This window comes from Eumetopias jubatus, unplaced genomic scaffold, assembly GCF_037043125.1.
Source record: "Eumetopias jubatus isolate StellerSeaLion01/CBP00866 unplaced genomic scaffold, mEumJub1_p1.0 scaffold_4, whole genome shotgun sequence".
NCBI classification, from domain to species: domain Eukaryota; kingdom Metazoa; phylum Chordata; class Mammalia; order Carnivora; family Otariidae; genus Eumetopias; species Eumetopias jubatus.
In genome coordinates this window covers 47,717,770-47,735,275 of record NW_028274810.1, presented here as the reverse complement: position 1 = coordinate 47,735,275, position 17,506 = coordinate 47,717,770, and the positions used below count along the sequence as shown (strand labels likewise).

The following is a 17,506-nucleotide window of genomic DNA, read 5'->3' as shown; positions in this document are numbered from 1 at the left end:
TTTTGGGAAATCTCTGGAGAGACAAAAAGCAAGTCAACATGAAACTCCTCTTGGGTACACATGTAAAATCTGCAGAAGGTGGAAATGTAAGCACACTAAAGAAGATGCTTCAATTACACAGCATCAGATTAAAAACAAGTTTTCATTCAATTAGACTATAAACCATATATAGTCCTTCTACCAGCTAGCAGAAAAAGGCAACCTGTCTAGTTCCAATGTTTCATTTTATTCACTGACTACAATTAACCATATAATTCAATAACATCATTGACATGTTTAATGAAATTAGAATAAAAACATCTTTTATAGGTCCTCCAATTTTTTTGATCTTCCCATCTACTTTGGCAAATAATAGTGCTCAACACCTTAGGCTGCCTAACCCTTTTCAAGGGAGGGTTTGAAATCAACTTGGTACAGCTGTTTGGAGTTATGCCAGAATTAGTATTCAAATGATTTAATTGGAAACTTGGAATAATATAGCAAGCAACTACTGCTTCTCCTTTTTGTCAAAATGCTCCAAGAAATATTACAACTTCTTAAAAAAGATGAGCATGGGCCTTGGAGACACACACACTAGGATCAAGTCCTGGTTATGCCATTTACTGTCTGTGTTAAAGTTAAAAGTTAAATAAATACAAAGTTATTCACCTATGAATTTGTTTCTTCACTTACAAAATAGAAATATTGAAGGCTGTTATGAGGATTCAATGAAGTAGGCAATGGATAATGCCTAACTTTAAATGATATGCAAAAGCTGTTTTTTTCTCTTGTATTATCAGTAGCTTCTAACAATTAGGGATGAAATCATTATTGGATGAGAGATTTTATTTCATAATATTTATAGTTTTAAGAATTCACTCTTTTCCAATCTAATAAATGTTGATTATGCAATATATGTTATGTATTTAATCTCATTTAAAATAATCTCACATTTTTCCTCAAACATACAACACACCTTGATTTTTTTTTTTTTTTTAGCAGTGTTGACTTCTCAGTAGGTAAAATGCAGCAGGTGCTTAACATACTTTAGTAACTGAATAAGCAATAAATTTATCAATCGTTTTGATCTTTTTCTTAGGAAAGACACAAGATAGGAGAAAAGCCATGGGGCTTGGGATAAAAGGACCTAGATTTCAATTCTGGCTCAGCTACAACCCATTTTACATGGAGCAGGTTAACTCATTTTTCTAAGCCTGAATTTACTTGGTGATAAAACTGGGAAAGCAATAACTTACTGCATATTGTTGAGAAAGTACGTCATATAGACACTCAGTGACTGTTTATTGAATCTGAATCATGATGATGATGGCTTCGTCATGATTATGAACCTAAATCATTCTGCTGTGCATTTGGCAAATATGCAAAATTAAAGCAAGCACTCAGATTTTCTGAGCTTCTCCTGAGTTTATTGTCTATGGATAAAATGGTGATATATATGGAAAATTCTTGCCCATACAGACTGCTTCTGAACTGTAATGTCTTGAGCATAACATGCAGATGCCCTAAAGAATCATAAGGGCATATCTAATCCTGAATAATTATTTGCTACCCCAACCAGAATACATAGTTGGCTTTTTTTTTTTTATTCTCACTCCCTTATCGACTATTCCAATGTTGTCACCAGTTATCACCTTTGCTCTCCTAAACTGTCACAAATGTTAATCTTAGTCCTCTAACTATTCCACTGCCATCACATTGTACTTTCTAATCTTTCATTTCTTCTTTTCTGTCTCTTTTCATTTCTTCCCCCTTTCTCAATGTTTCATGTGACCACCCAATTACAGTGGTCTCTTACGTCTGTTAAGTGAGTCAAATCACCATCAGTCTGTTGAGTATAAAATTTGTGGTTTCTCTGCTATTGAGTGCTCTGATAATTGCAAAGCCTCTTTTGGTATGTTTCTCCTTCCAGATTTAAGTTACTGCATTTGCTTATCAGGCTCAACAACAAAAACAAACACAAGTCTGTCCATTAAACAGAATCTTTAGGGGCACCTGGGTGGCACAGCCATTAAGTGTCTGCCTTCGGCTCAGGTCATGATCCCCATGTCCTGGGATCCGAGCCGGCATTGGGCTCCCTGCTCACCGGGAGGACTGCTTCTCCCTCTCCCACTCTCCCTGCTTGTGTTCCCTCTCTCGCTGTGTCCCTCTGTCAAATAAATAAATAAAATCTTAAAAAAAAAAAAGTCTTTAAAATACAGAACGTCAAGAGTTTAGCTAAACTACTCCAGGCTATCGCTGCCTACTTATCCATTTCACGTGGCCAAGCGGCACGCGGGAACCTTGAACTGACTGACTGACACTAGCTCCTTCACTCGTGCATCTCCAGAAGTGTCATAAGCAAATCCAAGTTCCTGATATCACTTTCCCAGCAGTCCTTGTGAGCAACATTGTCTCCTGACTCCCCTTGTGTATCTTCCCCTTGTGGGAGCCTAAGATAAAACTCTGTTCTTTTTGGTTAGAATTGACCAATAGGCTCTGAACCAAGGAACCACCAAACACTACCCATCGACCCTCATAAAGGCAGGTACTCCAGGTGTGGCTGCCCTCTCTGCCTAGACTTCCCATGTGGCCCCTGGAGTGGGCCATGTGTCTCCTCCAGCACCTGTGAGTAACAAACTCCTCTATTTCTGTTTTCCTTGTGTTTTGTTTGTTTGTTTAACCGCAGATCACTATCTGACATCCTGGGGTTCTATTTAACAAATGTAATTTTAACAAAATCACAGCAAAAATACATGATCAACTAATATTGTACTGTTGGTTCACAAATAATTGAAGCAATGATTTAAAAATCATATCAGTAAGTAAATAGTGCCATAAATTTCAGATGAAGATTAGGAGAAGAAAAGCAACATAAAATTATTTGCCAATATAAATGTAGTGCTTACTATGTGGTAGGTACTGTGGTAGCATTTTACATGTATTATCTCATGTAATCCATGTAGTTCTGTTAGGAACATACTAATCAAGGGTAAGGCATTTGTTCAAAGTCATGTAGCCAGTAAGTAGTTAGAGAAGTAGGTACTCAAATTCTCATCACTCCCATTCTGGACACCTCGAAGCATGACAGGTTTCAATGAAACTAAACAATTACAAAAGAAGATAAACTCTGCACATAAGCAAAAATAACTTTTTATTTCTATTATTTACCATTAATGATGTATGAGAAAAAAATCGATCAGTGACATATGCTCAATAAGACCAGGGAGCGATTATTCAAAGATTTATATATAATTTCCTGTTGTGAACGTATTCTGAAAAATTAGCCCCTGACCCCACTGAAGGCCAAGGTCCAGAGTTACTAGTTATCTTTTAAAGTAAACAGAAATGAACTAGTAACTTGGAAGGAAGACATATACCTGAATGTAAAATATAATTTTAGAACTTCAGTTTGTATAACATACATCACTTCATCATGGGAAAGGTGTAGATTTAGCATTATCCTAATTATCTAATGAATTATATGAAATGAAATTTATTCATTTTCATGGGAATTAATTTATTACAACATGCTCTTCTTAATAAAAATATCATTTTATTATTAAATCATTTTTATTGTAATATAGTACAAATTATGGGCTTAATTTTGTCATCCCAGTGATGTAAAGTTTTAGGTAATTTGAACAGAAGTCACTCATAACATAACACACTCCTCCTGCCTTCTTCCCCTTTCCCTCCCCTTGCCCCTTCCTCTTTCTCACCTTCAATTCTATCAGTCAACATCCAGATTTTGAGTACTAAATATTGTATCAAGCAATGTTAGGCAGTAGAGATGCCATCAATCCTGCTGACCAATTACCAAGACATTAACTGAAAACAGGTTACTTATAAATCAAATATTATCTAAAGATGTTCTCCTATAAGAAGTATGTTATCTATAAGATTAAGAAAACATTATGATTCCTTTGATTTATTCATTTAATATCTCAATACAATAGTATATAATGTTATTGCAGAGAATGTACAAACAATACTCTTGCCTTCTGATTATAGCAATTCTGTTCACAATGTCTCTTAAATCCTTTTAATATCTCTAAATTTAATTTAGTTGCATGAGAGGAAAGGGGTTTCTTAAGACAACAGTACACATTTTTCCCATGGCCCTTTTTTTTTAATTTTTTTATTGTCATGTTAATCACCATATATTACATAATTTGTTTTGGTGTACTGTTCCTTGATTCATTGTTTGTTCATAACACCCAGTGCTCCATGCAGAATGTGCCCTCTTTAATACCCATCACCAGGCTAACCCATCCCCCCACCCTCCTCCCCTCCAGAAACCTCAGTTTGTTTTTCAGAGTCCATCATCTCTTCCCATGGCCCTTTTAAATCACGCAAAACCTTTTGGTACTTTATGGCAATAGCTATAACTTTAAAGAAACCCTATCTTGTAGCATGAGCATGGGCACTGGACCCGTGTCCAAACAACTTAGTGAAACTCACTAAAGAACAATTTAGTTCTAGACCAAAAAGGGTTATAAACATCTTCCTTAAATTGAACAAATTACCAGCTATCTGGAAAGTATAATGCATTGGCTACTGTTCAAAAGAACAACACTTAATGCTGGCAACACTGCCAAATTCCTCCTTTCCTATATTTCCCTTTTCCTAGAGAAAGTGATTAAAAGACCAATTCCCATGCCAGCTGGTTGCTTGAGAGCATCAAAGGTCCTCTGTCAGGATTCAGAACTTGATATGGCTTAGAAACCACTATGCTAATAGATAACCTCTTCAACATTATAAATCAAAGCCATATGACCACATTAAAATTCTATCAGCTAGTATCAATACCCTGTGGCTTATAAAGTACTGTTGACCTACCTCTGGGAGATGGTTAGAATGATATAAAAGTTCTGCTCAGGTTTGGGGCATATAGCTACTTTTCAAATGAGAGTTATTTGTCCATAGCAAATAGCCATTTCTCTCTACCTCTGTATCTTTATTGATTTGATTTAATTGAAACCTTAGGAGAAAGGAAGAAGAGGCTCATGAGTTGAGGTAGAAACAGAAAAAATGTTAGGTCACAATAGACATATTACTATTTTGAACTGTCCTTATCTGGTGATTATAATTGCAAATGGCAAAAACCTTACTATATAACTTAAACTCTTTGATCTTCTTAAAATTATAACTACAATTTAAAATTTTACAACCATACCATTGCATTTCAAACTTTCCCTGCTGAAACGCTCAGTAAGAAATACATCTAAAATCTTGACAGAGCATATGCATGCACGCACATGTGCACACACACACAAAATAAAAGTTTTATCAAACAATACTTACCTTTACTACATATAATGCCTTCTACTCTACTTAGTACATTTAATTTAAAAAATTTCTTCAAGACCCACCAGTAGGTTGTGTCCTTCAATTAAAAGACACTGAATGATTCCAATGTATGTGTCTTAACCCAGTAGGATTTCCGCAGGAATTACTTAAGGCAGAGATTTGTGATATATGGATTCAATAAAAAGTACTTAATCACTATAGATATGCAGATCCAACACAGTATTAAATATATTACAACTATTAAAATGTGAAACAATTAATAAACTAAAGCACAAACACCTTTATCCCTTCACTTATCCTTCCATGGAATCATTAATATAAAAAATAGTAGATGTTACCTTCCTGCTATCTTATTCTTTTTTTTTTTAACATAGACGAACCATGAAAGACGATGGACTCTGAGAAACAAACTGAGGGTTCTAGAGGGGAGGGGGTGGGAGGATGGGTTAGCCTGGTAATGGGTATTAAAGAGGGCACGCTCTGCATGGAGCACTGGGTGTTATACGCCAACAATGACTCATGGATCACTACATCAAAAACTAATGATGTAATGTATGGTGATTAACATAATAAAAAAATTTATTGATTAACTAAAAAATAGTAGATGTTAGCCTGATAAACGTAAGGTTCTGTGTTAAGGCCCTAGGAAGAGATGAACAAGAGTCATAGTGCTTACACACCCAGCTATTTTGTCCATTAAAGATGGACAAAAAGTTCTTTGTTCCAGCAAAGAACAGAAAGTATATTTTAACAAAACATCAAAGAACTTTTTGCTATTATTAAATTTCTTCAATATCTTTCAAATGGTATTACATTTTTAGATACAGGGGACTAATTGAAACCCAATTTTATAATGATTATGACCATGTAGGAAAATCCTAAATTTTAACTCTCTAAGAGTATAGGAAGTTCTTGTTTCCACTGGTGCATTTGAAACACACAAAATACCTGACAAAGAGCATGTGACCCAACTTAAAATTCCCTCTACAAAAGCCAAAAGGCAGGTAATATGATGCTCCTAGGAAAGAAAGAGCAGTAAGTTTTATTTTCTCTTATACATAGGAAGTGTCAATGACAATCTATAATGGATCAGCAAAACTATTAAAAGGATGGCATGGCAGAGATCAATTAAGTCCAACTTCCCTCCCAATTCAAAATCCTCTGTTGAACATCCTTGAGAGATGGTCATTTCATTAATGATTGTTTTAAATTACTGTCTTTCTTGCAAAAACACGGAGAAATATACCAAAAGTAGACTTTACGGTGAGTGCTTAATTACATTGTAGCCAGACACCAAGGCAATGCCTTTAGAAAGTATTTTGGTGAAGTTAAAGGAAGGTTGCCACATGATCTAACACTCAGTTAAGAAGGGGGAAAAAAACAACAACTTGTTGTTCCCTTAGCTCTTCTATGTAAGTTACATGATGTTTACAATGTCTTGATTTATGTCATTTTGAATATGATAGAAAAGTGATTTGATGTCTTTTTTTTATTTTTTTATTTTTTTTATTTATTCATTTGAGACAGAGAGAGAGAGCATGAGCAGGGGGAGAGACAGAGGGAGAGAGAGAAGCAGGTTCCCCACTGAGTCAGGAACCCAATGTAGGGCTCAATCCCAGGACCCTGGGATCATGACCTGAGCCAAAGGCAGACGCTTAACCATCTGAGCCACCCAGGTGCCCCAAGTGATTTGATCTCTAATCAAAAGGCCCAAATGGCTTGAGAGACTAATTCCAACAGTGGCCAAATACTAGAATCATGGGCATTGTTATGACCATATACTTCATAAGAAACTGGAAATTTTGATTAGCTCCTCAGGTATTAAGTTACATAAAAGAAAGGCCTTTAATTCCTATTGATTTCAATAGGCAACTCTGTAGCTATTATCTCAGCATTCTGATCCCATATCCACAGAGTTTAGCCCTCCTTTTCTTTTGCTCAGTCAAAAAAAAAAGATACATAATTACTGAGTCTTGCCAATATTTATTCATCAACTTCTTTATTTTCCCACCCTTAGCAACATTATTTACTCAAATATTATTAATCAATGAATATTTAATTAAATATTTACACATTTGGTTTATTATTCTCACCATAATCTGGGTGTGGGAAAATAAATCCATTTTTCTTCTTTGTAATATGCCCCAATGTCGTTATGGTTTAACTTCTATGCATGTCTCCCTCAACAGCTATTATACCCACCCAGTGCTGGTAAGCAACATTTATGGGGCCATGGGCAAAGCAGTCATTTAATCAAATATAATTAAAATCACTAAAATTATTACCTTTCACTATATATCAATCAGGGTTCCACCAGCAAAACTTAAAACACTCTGGATATTTACAACAGGGGATGTAATGAAAGAAATTATTTGCAAAGTGTGTAGAAAAGCTGAGGAGCAGTATAGGTAATGGATTGTTTTATCCAGGAGTTCGAACAGCAGGAAGCCACTACTGTTCCTAAGAGAGAAGAACAAAGAGATGAGAGTGTAAACAGAAGCCCAAGAGCAAGTTATCTGGTAGAAGATGAAAGAAAGAGGTCCCAGTGGGAGATGGAGACACTGGGACACTGCCCAAAGTACTGAGGAGGGGAGAAACACTGTAGAGTCAGACTCATCATGTAATCCCTTTTCCCAAAACTACCCTCTATTGGGCAACCACACAACATGAAGACAGACGCTGATGGCTGCCTGGGTAACGCAGGCTCAGGGATAAGCTCTGCCATCTATCTCCACTAGCAGAGGGTAGATGAACGAAAATTGGACTGCTCAATCAGGTCCAGAACTGTCACAAACAAGGTATGAACACTTCCCTAAGTTCTTCAGAAGTCCGATACTGCAGAATTAACTTATTCCATGGAGCTATTTAATTTCAAAGCCAATCTATTTAAAATAAGCACTTCATTAACAAGAATGTGTTCAAAGATTTATACAATCACATAGGTTTATCAATTCTTCTAAACAAAAAAGGCTAGACAAAATAAATTTATCTAGAAAACTTTAAGATAACTACATTTTCCTTTAATATAACAGATATACCAAGTAATACGTCATGCTAATTGAACAGCATTGCAAATCATTACAGGCAACAGTGTAGCATTTTATTCTGTATTCTAGAACACATTTTTTCCAAAATGACTCGGTAGGATAATCTATTTCCCCTTCTTTTTTTGAAGGGAAAAAAAAAAACTCAGAATTTTAAAAATATTTGTCCAACATATACTGAATAAGTATATAGGTCTTTAAATAATGCTTTAATGTTCTAAATTGAAAATGCCTATATATTTAAACAACGTATTTGAAATATGTAATGCATCAATGTGTAGGAATGACTCAATAGACAATGTGAGACAATCTGATGATATTCCAAAAGTACAGCACAATTGATTTCTACTGCTATAGGTAATTCTGTAAATTTTCTGTAAGAAAGTAAATCCTTTACTTTCTTACATCCAATAGCATACATTTCAAAACAAAACTAATTAATGTAGTCTAATCAAAAGGCCAATGTTTTAGATAAATAGTTCTGAGAAGTGATAAATACTTATCATATCCACTTATAAGTCTACTTGTAAAAGTTTTGTGGCTTCCAATGAAAATATCTTCTGTGGAAATGTGCTCTATGTTCTCTGCTGTAAGCAAAAATTGTCCCTCTTATTACAATATCATATTGGGATCTCATATATAACTCCCATTCAAACCTATTCTATTAAAATGACAGAGTTGTGTTCAACTTTGCTAAGGTAAAAGAAGATATCACATTTAAGAAAAGAATCTCTCTTCCTTTCTTTGATTAAAGCATGACAAGTACAGAATAGGATATTTTGAATTCATATCAGGAAGGCGGCTTAAAATGTACAAAATTCATACAGAAGAGCTGAAGTAGAAACAGTTTGAAAGAATTAGCTTAAAAATGACATGTGTTTAAAAAAATGTTCAGTCACTAAGAGGATATAAATGAGGATGTTCCCTGTATTGTTTCCAAAGAATATTAAACATTTTGGACATGCTAATATAACTGTTTGTTCATATGGTAAGAATAAAACAACTGAGTCACACTAAAGTGATGCAAAACTACATTTTAAAAGTCATCTGAAATTTATGTATTGATCCAGAGCATTATTATGTTTCCCTTGATTCTCCAGGTCTAGAAACAGAAGGTCCTGAAATGTGACCAATGTGGTTCTAGCATCTTCTGTTCTTTGCTATGTCACCCCACGAAACATTAACTCCTATCTTCCGTGTACTACAAAATGCAATTTGAAGACTGGAGAAAAAGTTAATTTCTCCATAGGCAGATTAACAAATTTTGCTGGGCATAAACTACTAATATGTACTAAACATAGTAGCAATTGAAGTCAATATTTAATAAGTTAATGAAAGCATTAATTTGTGTCTATAGCAAATTACAATGTATTCAAAGACATACATGAATGTATTGAAATCCAAAGTTTAAGTAAAAGAGGTACCAAATGTTCTATATTGAATAGATGCATCATTAAATACTCTATCAAGAAGGTCCAAATAGCTCAAGTGAATCCTTCAGAGATTTATCAGTGAATAATATTACCAGGAGTAAGGGAAATTTTGATACTTAATATATTGCTTCACTAACCTTAAAAGTAAATTTAAAATGATAAGAAAGCTGCAATAATTAAAAGGAATTTCATTCTAAGTCCACTATTTAAGCTAAACAGAGAAGATGATTTGTAAAATGATAGATATAGTTAGTAGATCACAGAATGATTTCCCTGTTGTATTATAATGCCACTTAAGGGAAGTTTTGTTTTCCTTTATTTCTTTTTTCTCTAAAACAGATATTCTGGCATTTAGGAGATAGCAATGTATCATTTGACTTTTACACTTCTATTTCATTAATGTAACCACAAGCAACAGAGTCACTGACTGACATGTTTGCACTTTCAGGCCTTTAGCTCTTAAAGTTATTTGATAACTGTTATACCACTATTTGCTCTTTATTAGAGATACTGAGGAATGTGTTAAATTAAAAATAGAGTAGTATAGTGGGTAAAACTTACTAAATGATATCATGTAATTCAGTAAAGTGTTCTCTTGAGCACCCGATTTTTGTACTTTGATGGGAGGGGTTGTATGTTTGAAGGTAAATTTTGTTTTGTTTTGTTTCCTAATGATTTAGAGAGTAACATCAAATTTAATTCTAAGTCTCCAATGTAAAAACATAAAATATAACTGTGACATTACTTTTGATGAAAAATGTGGCACCTGACTTACACACTCAATTTGTCCTCAAGCTCTGTCTATATTGGTGTAAAGAGAGCAAATACCAGATGCAGAAGAAGAGTCAAGAAAAATAACTGATACAATTTAACAATTTTTAACAGAGAGAGAACTTCTTATAAACACAGATATTAAAATAGTTTAAAAACCTATGGACAATGTATAAAAATAAAAAGTGGGATAGTCCCTAGAGAATTACAGAATTACTATAAGCAAATTACACTGGGTAAAAAGTAATGCAGATCAGACTTCTGTTTCATATGAGAAGAAATTATTCTGGTTATTAAAAAAAATAAACACTGTAATTGGTAGAAACGTCACTTAGAAGAGATAGAGATTTTATTCTTTTTTAAAAAGTTTAAGAGTCAAAAGTTTCCTAATTAAGATATTACAGAAGTCAGGATAAAGCATCTCAGTGGATGTGTTACAGTGTACACAAGTAAACAAGGACTGCACCAAAGCAACAACACTGGAAAGATATTGCCCCCAATAGCTAGAGAAGCTTCACTATTGTAAGCAATGAGAGAACTAAACCTAGGTCTCCTAGAAGCAGAATATGGTTCCAGATATTTTAATCAGCTATACCATGTATTAGATTCATTAGAAACAAAATGCCAAGATAAATCACCCAAAGGCAAGTAGTGTATCAAACCCTTTAGGTTGAAAATGTTCATGCTCATTACAAATAAGCAATATGCTGCCACACAGACACAGATTGCAGCTCCCATGATCTGAGTTTGCAGCCTCTGAAGGTAGAGCTTCATGCTTACCACTGTTGTTCAAACTTCCAAAACAAACTTAATATAAAGAACATAAATGTGGGTTTGGTTTATATCCTCTATGGGACACAGAGTTCATAGCTTTTACCAGCAATGAAAAGGTATTTTACTAAGTTATAACAAATTGTTATTTTTGTATACATTCTGTGGCATTTTGTATTTACAGCAGCATAGATAACATATTATGAAAGCATATTAGTTATTAGTGTATATCAGAAATTATAATGGTATTCCAAGTGAATTTGGGTCCTAAACATGTTTCAGAAGATGTAAAGCATATACCACACCCAAATTCCAGATCGTTAAATTTAAATATGTTGCACAATTCAAAGAGAAACCTATCCCACTCTCTGTCACCTTAGACATGCCATGTATACTGATTTTGTGCATCCACACTTACAAGCCAACTACCACCCAGTGGAGAGAAAGAAGATCTTTCAGGGAGATTTGAAGTGTACGTCAGCTGGGGGTTGTCAGGGGGGAGAAGGTAGGGCGATGGGAAACGAAGGCATAAGGGTGTTTAGCCTTGTTTAGATCTAAGCACTGCTGATCATCAATTCATATTTTCACAAGAAAAAAATGTTTCCAGAAGCTCACTCTGCAGTGTTGCTTAGGGGTAAAATCAGGCTGTGGATGTTCATTAATGACAAAACATTTCAGTGCTCAAGCCTAGGGAAAAGGGAGGAAGGGAGAGTGAGAAAAAGAAAAACTGAACATGGAAGGAGGGAAGAAGGAGAGGAGGAAGAAGGGATCAAGAGAAACAGAGAGGGACCATGTGTACACATGTATGAGTGACAGTGTGTGCCTTTTAAACAGTGAAAGAGAGTGTGAACATGAAAGTGGTTGTTAGAGCACGGAAGTGCCAGTGTGTGTGAGGATGTGAAACGGAGTATGTGAGTGAGTGTGTTGAAGGGAAAGAGATCTGTGAGTGTGAGAAAACGGTACTGGAAGGGTTCAGAGGGAACATGCGTGTGTATGTGACGGTGATGGGAAAGGACATGGGGAGAAGGGTGGGAAATGTGACTCAGAAAAGGGAAGCCAAGATCACAGAACAGGGACATGAAAAAGGAAGAGAAGGAATGCGGAGAGGTGAAGAGTGGAGAAAAGGGGGCTAAACAGAATCAGAAATCAGAGTGGTGAAGATAAACATGTGGAGAAAATAGGAAAGGGAGGAAAGATTACAGAGAAAACAAGAAAAGGATGAAAAGAGGCAAGAGAGGAAAAGGAGAGTAAGAGAAGTGGGAAAATGGGAAAGAAAAATGAGGAGGGAAAAAAGAGGGGAGAAAACGATCAGCGGAAAGAAAGAAAGCTGGAGAGGGAGAAATTGAGCCTAAGTGTCCAAGTGAAAGGGAAAATAAATGGAGCAGGGAGCCAGCAGTTTTGAAAAAGTCGCTTAGGCTAGAGTAAAACAGAAACAAACCTGATAAACTTGTCGGACTCTCCAAGAGTAACCCATGACAGTAAAACAGAGACCTTGTGAATTGAGTTTGAAAGTGGCACCTGCCCCTCCTAAACCTCACACTTACTCATCCCCGGGCTACTTGGCGTTCCAGCAAAGTGCTTTAGCATCACGCGTCCAGCTTGCTACCTGCCCCAGCGTAAAGGGGCCAGGCTCCCGGCAGAATCAGCACCTGGATTTCTTGAGACGTGTGGGTTTTGTTTTTATTTTTTTTTTTTTATGGTGATCACCACCAGCATTATTACTCAATGTTAAAAAAAAAAAAAAGCAAGAAGGGTGGAAAGAGAGACAGAGAGAAAGACTGAGACAAGTACGAAAAGCACGCCGTTCCTCCTACCTAAGCACCGCCGTGTCCCCTTTTCTGACCATCATGTTGTCCACGGCCGCCCAGGGGAAGTCCACACTCTGTCCAGCCGGGAGGCAGGAGGGCAGCAGGCAGCACAGGCTGAGGAGCACCGCCGCCAGCCACTGGTTCGAGCAACAAGCACCCTGCACCAACAGCATCATGTCCATCCCTGCTAGGGCTGCTCACTCTCCAGCAGCTTTCAGCTCGCACTCCCCCACCCCCTGGTGCTGGCGAGTCTTCCCGGGAACCAGGCGGCGCGCCACAGGATTTTTTTTCTCTTTTTTTTTCCTTTTTCTTTTTTTTTTCTTTTTTTGTGGGTTTTTTTTGGGGGGGTGGGTGGGTGGGTTTCTTTTCTTTCTTTCTTTTTTTTCTTTCCCCTCTAGTTGTTGGCTGTTGTTTCTCTCTTTTTTTGCCTCCCCTCCTCCTTCTCTTCGCTTTCCCTCCCTCCCTCCCCTCCCACCCCCTGGCACCACACTACACCTCCTCTCGGTTGCGTTTGGCCGAGTCCGGAGTGAGTCTAATTCTCGGGCGGCTCGCACACCATCTAGCGAGGAGGCAAGCGCGCCGGCGAGTGAGGGAGGAGGCGCGGCGGAGGCGGCGGCGGCGGCGGCGGCGGCGGCGGAGGCAGGGCGAGCGGCGGCGGCGGGCGGCTGCAATCGCAGCAGCAGCAGAAGCCGCGCGGGGCGCAGCGGCGGCCGCTGGCCCCCGGGCTCGCGCGCGTTGCCAAGCGGCCGTTTCCTTAGCAACCCCGCCCGGGAACTGGGGATCCAGCAGGGGAAGGGGGGAGGAATTTAAGGGGGGGGGGAAAAAAAGAAAGAAAAGAAAGAAAACGGAAAAAAATCCGGGGGAGGAGGTATATCACAATTATGCTAAGTGAGGGGGAAAGAGAGATGTATCTTAGACAAAATGCTTCCCTTGTCATATGCACTAGAGTGATGTTTTGCTAGAAAAGTCTCCGTGTCGGTGCTGAGGTGGAGAGCTGAGGGGCGCTTTGCTTTCCCTCTCTGGTGCGTTTTACCTCTTGAGACGCCGTAACTTTAAAGTCCTCCAAGTTGTAGTCGGCGCCATCATGACGCCGGGGACTGTGAGATTTTTTGGTTTAATTTTTTTCCAGTCTCTCTTGGGCGGCCGCGCTACAATCGACAAGTTGGCTACAGTCGGCCAACTAGTTCACTCTTTACCTCTTTTAGGAAATAGGTAGGGACGGTGGCAGGGGTGCTGCTTTTTGAGGGCACAGGGAGGGGTGCATGCGAGGCCTTGCGGTAGAGAAGCTGGTGTATCTATTGGGTCAGTCAATATGGATGAGAGGGCGCCCGCTACCCGCCCCCCGCCCTGTGCGTGCGGACACTAAATAGTGCGTGTGTGTGTGAGGTATGGTCGAAGTGGAGGGTGTGTGTGGATGTGTGTGTGAGTGAGTGTGTAGTATGCGCGTGCACGGACTCGTGCGCGCGCGGCACGCAGGCGCGGTGGGAGGGACGGGGCGGGTCGTGGCTGGACGCAGTCGGGAAGAGACTGCAATCAAGTGTTTTAATTGTGTAGAGCCGGGCAGTCCTGTTATGTAAGAAGCCGTTTAACCCGTTTAAGCCTATCAGGCATGATGATCAGCGGATCCGAATCTAGGCAGGACTGAGTTTTCGGGTTTAACGAGTCACAGGGTTATATTTTTTTTTAACAGCCTCCAAACCAGGTTGGACAGATATCTTCCTCCGCGGCGCAGAGAGGCTCCCCCTGCTTCCCACGCTGGCAGCCTCTTAACCGCTCGCCCCGCCGCTGGGAGCCGCTGTCCTGGCGTAAGGCAGACCCGGGTGCTGGGCAAGGGGCCGCCCCCTACCCATTCCTACTAATTTCCTTCTTAAACTCGTTTCCAGATTCAAGACCCTTTAGCTATTCCGGGCCATTTGCAGATCAATGCGAAAACCGAGGCTGGAGTCAATAGCAGTTACGCCAATCAATCTTGTTCAGTGAGGAGTTTGGGAAGCAGAGCGAGGAAGTGGAGAGAAACAAGTAATTAAAAAATATGCTCACCACCACCACCCTCAGCCCCCTTAAGCAGTCTTTGAAGATTTTCTTCGCCTTGACGCCAGTCCTTCCCTTGGAGGAAATAAATAAAGCAAAACCGCACATCCCTAACTCGTTTTCTTTAATGCTAGCGGGATCCTTTGGCAAAGCGCACAGAAGCAATAATCTCTGCAGGGGTCAGCATCCGGCTGCCTCCCCAGACTGAGCTGTTTACGAGGCAGGCAGGGAGTCGTTTTGCTCGGGGCGTCGGTATCGGCGCTCAGGGTGATTTTTATCGTAATGCATAAGAATATATGGGGAAAATGGGGAAAGGCAAGTGTTCCCATCACCTGTGACCACCCAGACTAACTGCTCCAGGAGCCCCTAACTAGCATCACCTCCCCGCTGAACTGACACTCCAGTGCTGGGCAATTAACCGAGACGCTTGCGGCAGGAGTTACCGATGTTATTCGTATTCAAGCTTAACTCTCAAACCTGGCTCAGAAATTGAGAGTGCAATAGTAGTATTCAACCGCATTTTGAGACATCAATAAAATGTTAGTCATTTGCGGATGAATGAAAACATTTTCTTTACCGTCTGGTATGCTAGGGAAATAATTGTCAAATGACAGACTCTTGCTAATATTGATGCCAAATACCTAGATAACACTGTCATCTTGTTAACTGCGTTTTTCTTTCTCGCGTGGTACACTGATGGATAAAGCTTAAAATTATCTAGGGCAAACGGAAGATTAGAAGAATCAGCATGTCACATGCATGGGCAAAACTATGCAGTATTATTTATATTTTCTCTGGAAATGATCTAGATCCCATTGAAGAGAAGCAGAAGGCACAGCTTCCGGCATTGTGACTCAGTTTAGTGCTATTTTATGCAGAGATGGGATGCCAGCGTTTTCTAGTACAAGCTATGAAAAGCATCCTTTTGTAACTGCTGTTTCCCAGAGATCTGACATCTTGTGGGAGGGAGAATTTCTGTGACCAGGGACGGAGCTGTGCAGCAGTTTTAATATGTACAGCAACCCTTCGGGCTTGTAAAAGGAAACTGGAACCACTTCTATTTAAAGGCAAAGAGTTTATTTTCTTTATTTCTAGTTTTTATCTCAAGTTACATTCACTGATCACAAAGCACTTAAGTCTCACAAAACCCATCCAAAGGAAGCAATAACTAAACCTAGTTTATAGATGCACAGACTATTGGAAAGATTATTTTCATGTAAATCAGGAAGCCCCTATTATTATGTGTACTTTTGCTGTCCTTCTAAGGAGGAATGTGATTTTAAAAGCGCCTATGACTTTCTTTTCTCTTCATTCTTTCTAAGGGCATATTTCTGAGAGGATTTTACAAGATTTCCAGTATTTGCTTTTGCGGCCCTACATTTCTTCCAAGCAGAGACTTAAATTCTGGCAGTCTGGGCTGCTTCTAAGGGAAAATCAGAACAAAAACAAATAACAAAATGCAAGAAAGAAAACCTCCCAGCTCAGCACGTGGTTCCTTAGAAGAATATTTTTAAAGTATCAAGAATAGGTAACAGCATTGTTTGAACTTATTTGATGGGGAGGGTTGGAGTGGTTATAGTAGGATGTAGGACACTCTCCGTCAGAGTATGTAAGACCTGACGTTGGAATGAAGTACTACTTCCTTTTGAATCATGTACATTCATTTAATTTAATTTTATTTATTTTCAAAGCTCAACTGCTAATATTCCAAGAAATGTGCAACTAATTTGAGTTCCTTTGGAAGGAGAAAGGCAGAGCCTGATATGTGTGATAACTGATTATGTCATTATCTAGATTGGTTTACATCCCTGTTTTTCATGCCCTGAGACCTCAGAGGTGTTGAAAAGGTAAAGTTATAAGCAAGTTTCTTAAGCTTTCATAGTTTAATAAGCTTTATTTTTTACAGTGTAAATGAGATTCATATTAGGAAAAAAATAGAATATAAATTCACATTTGTTTTCTGATGATGAGTGAGTAGACCCAGATATATCTTTCATGATATTACTGTCTAGGCATGAGAAATTTTAGGCAAGACAGGTCCCAAGACCTAATGGAAACTGCTAATGAGAGCACTTTGTAATTCCTGAGAGTTGGTCAGATAGCCCTTATAAACAGGACATATGAATAATAGCTCTCTAACGTGGGCCATAATTGATTCTCCATTTGAATTAAGCTGGTTTAAGTTTGGAACACCTTGCCAACTCACCTATCTAGAGTAATGATTTGCAGGGCACTGTGAGAATTACAAAGCTCAAGAATTTTGTTGGGGGCAGGCAAATATTCCTTTACAGAAAAGTTTCTCAAGCTAGACATTTTTGACATTTTGGGACAGGTAATTTGTTGTGAGGATTGCCCCTGT

The 17,506-nt window shown here is 38.5% G+C and overlaps 1 protein-coding gene across 2 annotated transcripts in view; it reads right to left on the bottom strand.

Annotated features, from left to right (window-relative positions):
* The window catches only part of NEGR1 (neuronal growth regulator 1), an 851,501-nt gene extending 838,203 nt beyond the window's left edge, over nt 1–13,298 (bottom strand). For both annotated transcript variants that reach the window (XM_088022967.1, XM_028102558.2), the window contains exon 1: nt 13,123–13,298. In XM_088022967.1, coding sequence (XP_087879093.1) covers nt 13,123–13,298 — 176 coding nt within the window. The remainder of the gene's footprint in view (nt 1–13,122) is intronic.
* Nucleotides 13,299–17,506: the final 4,208 nt, after the last annotated feature.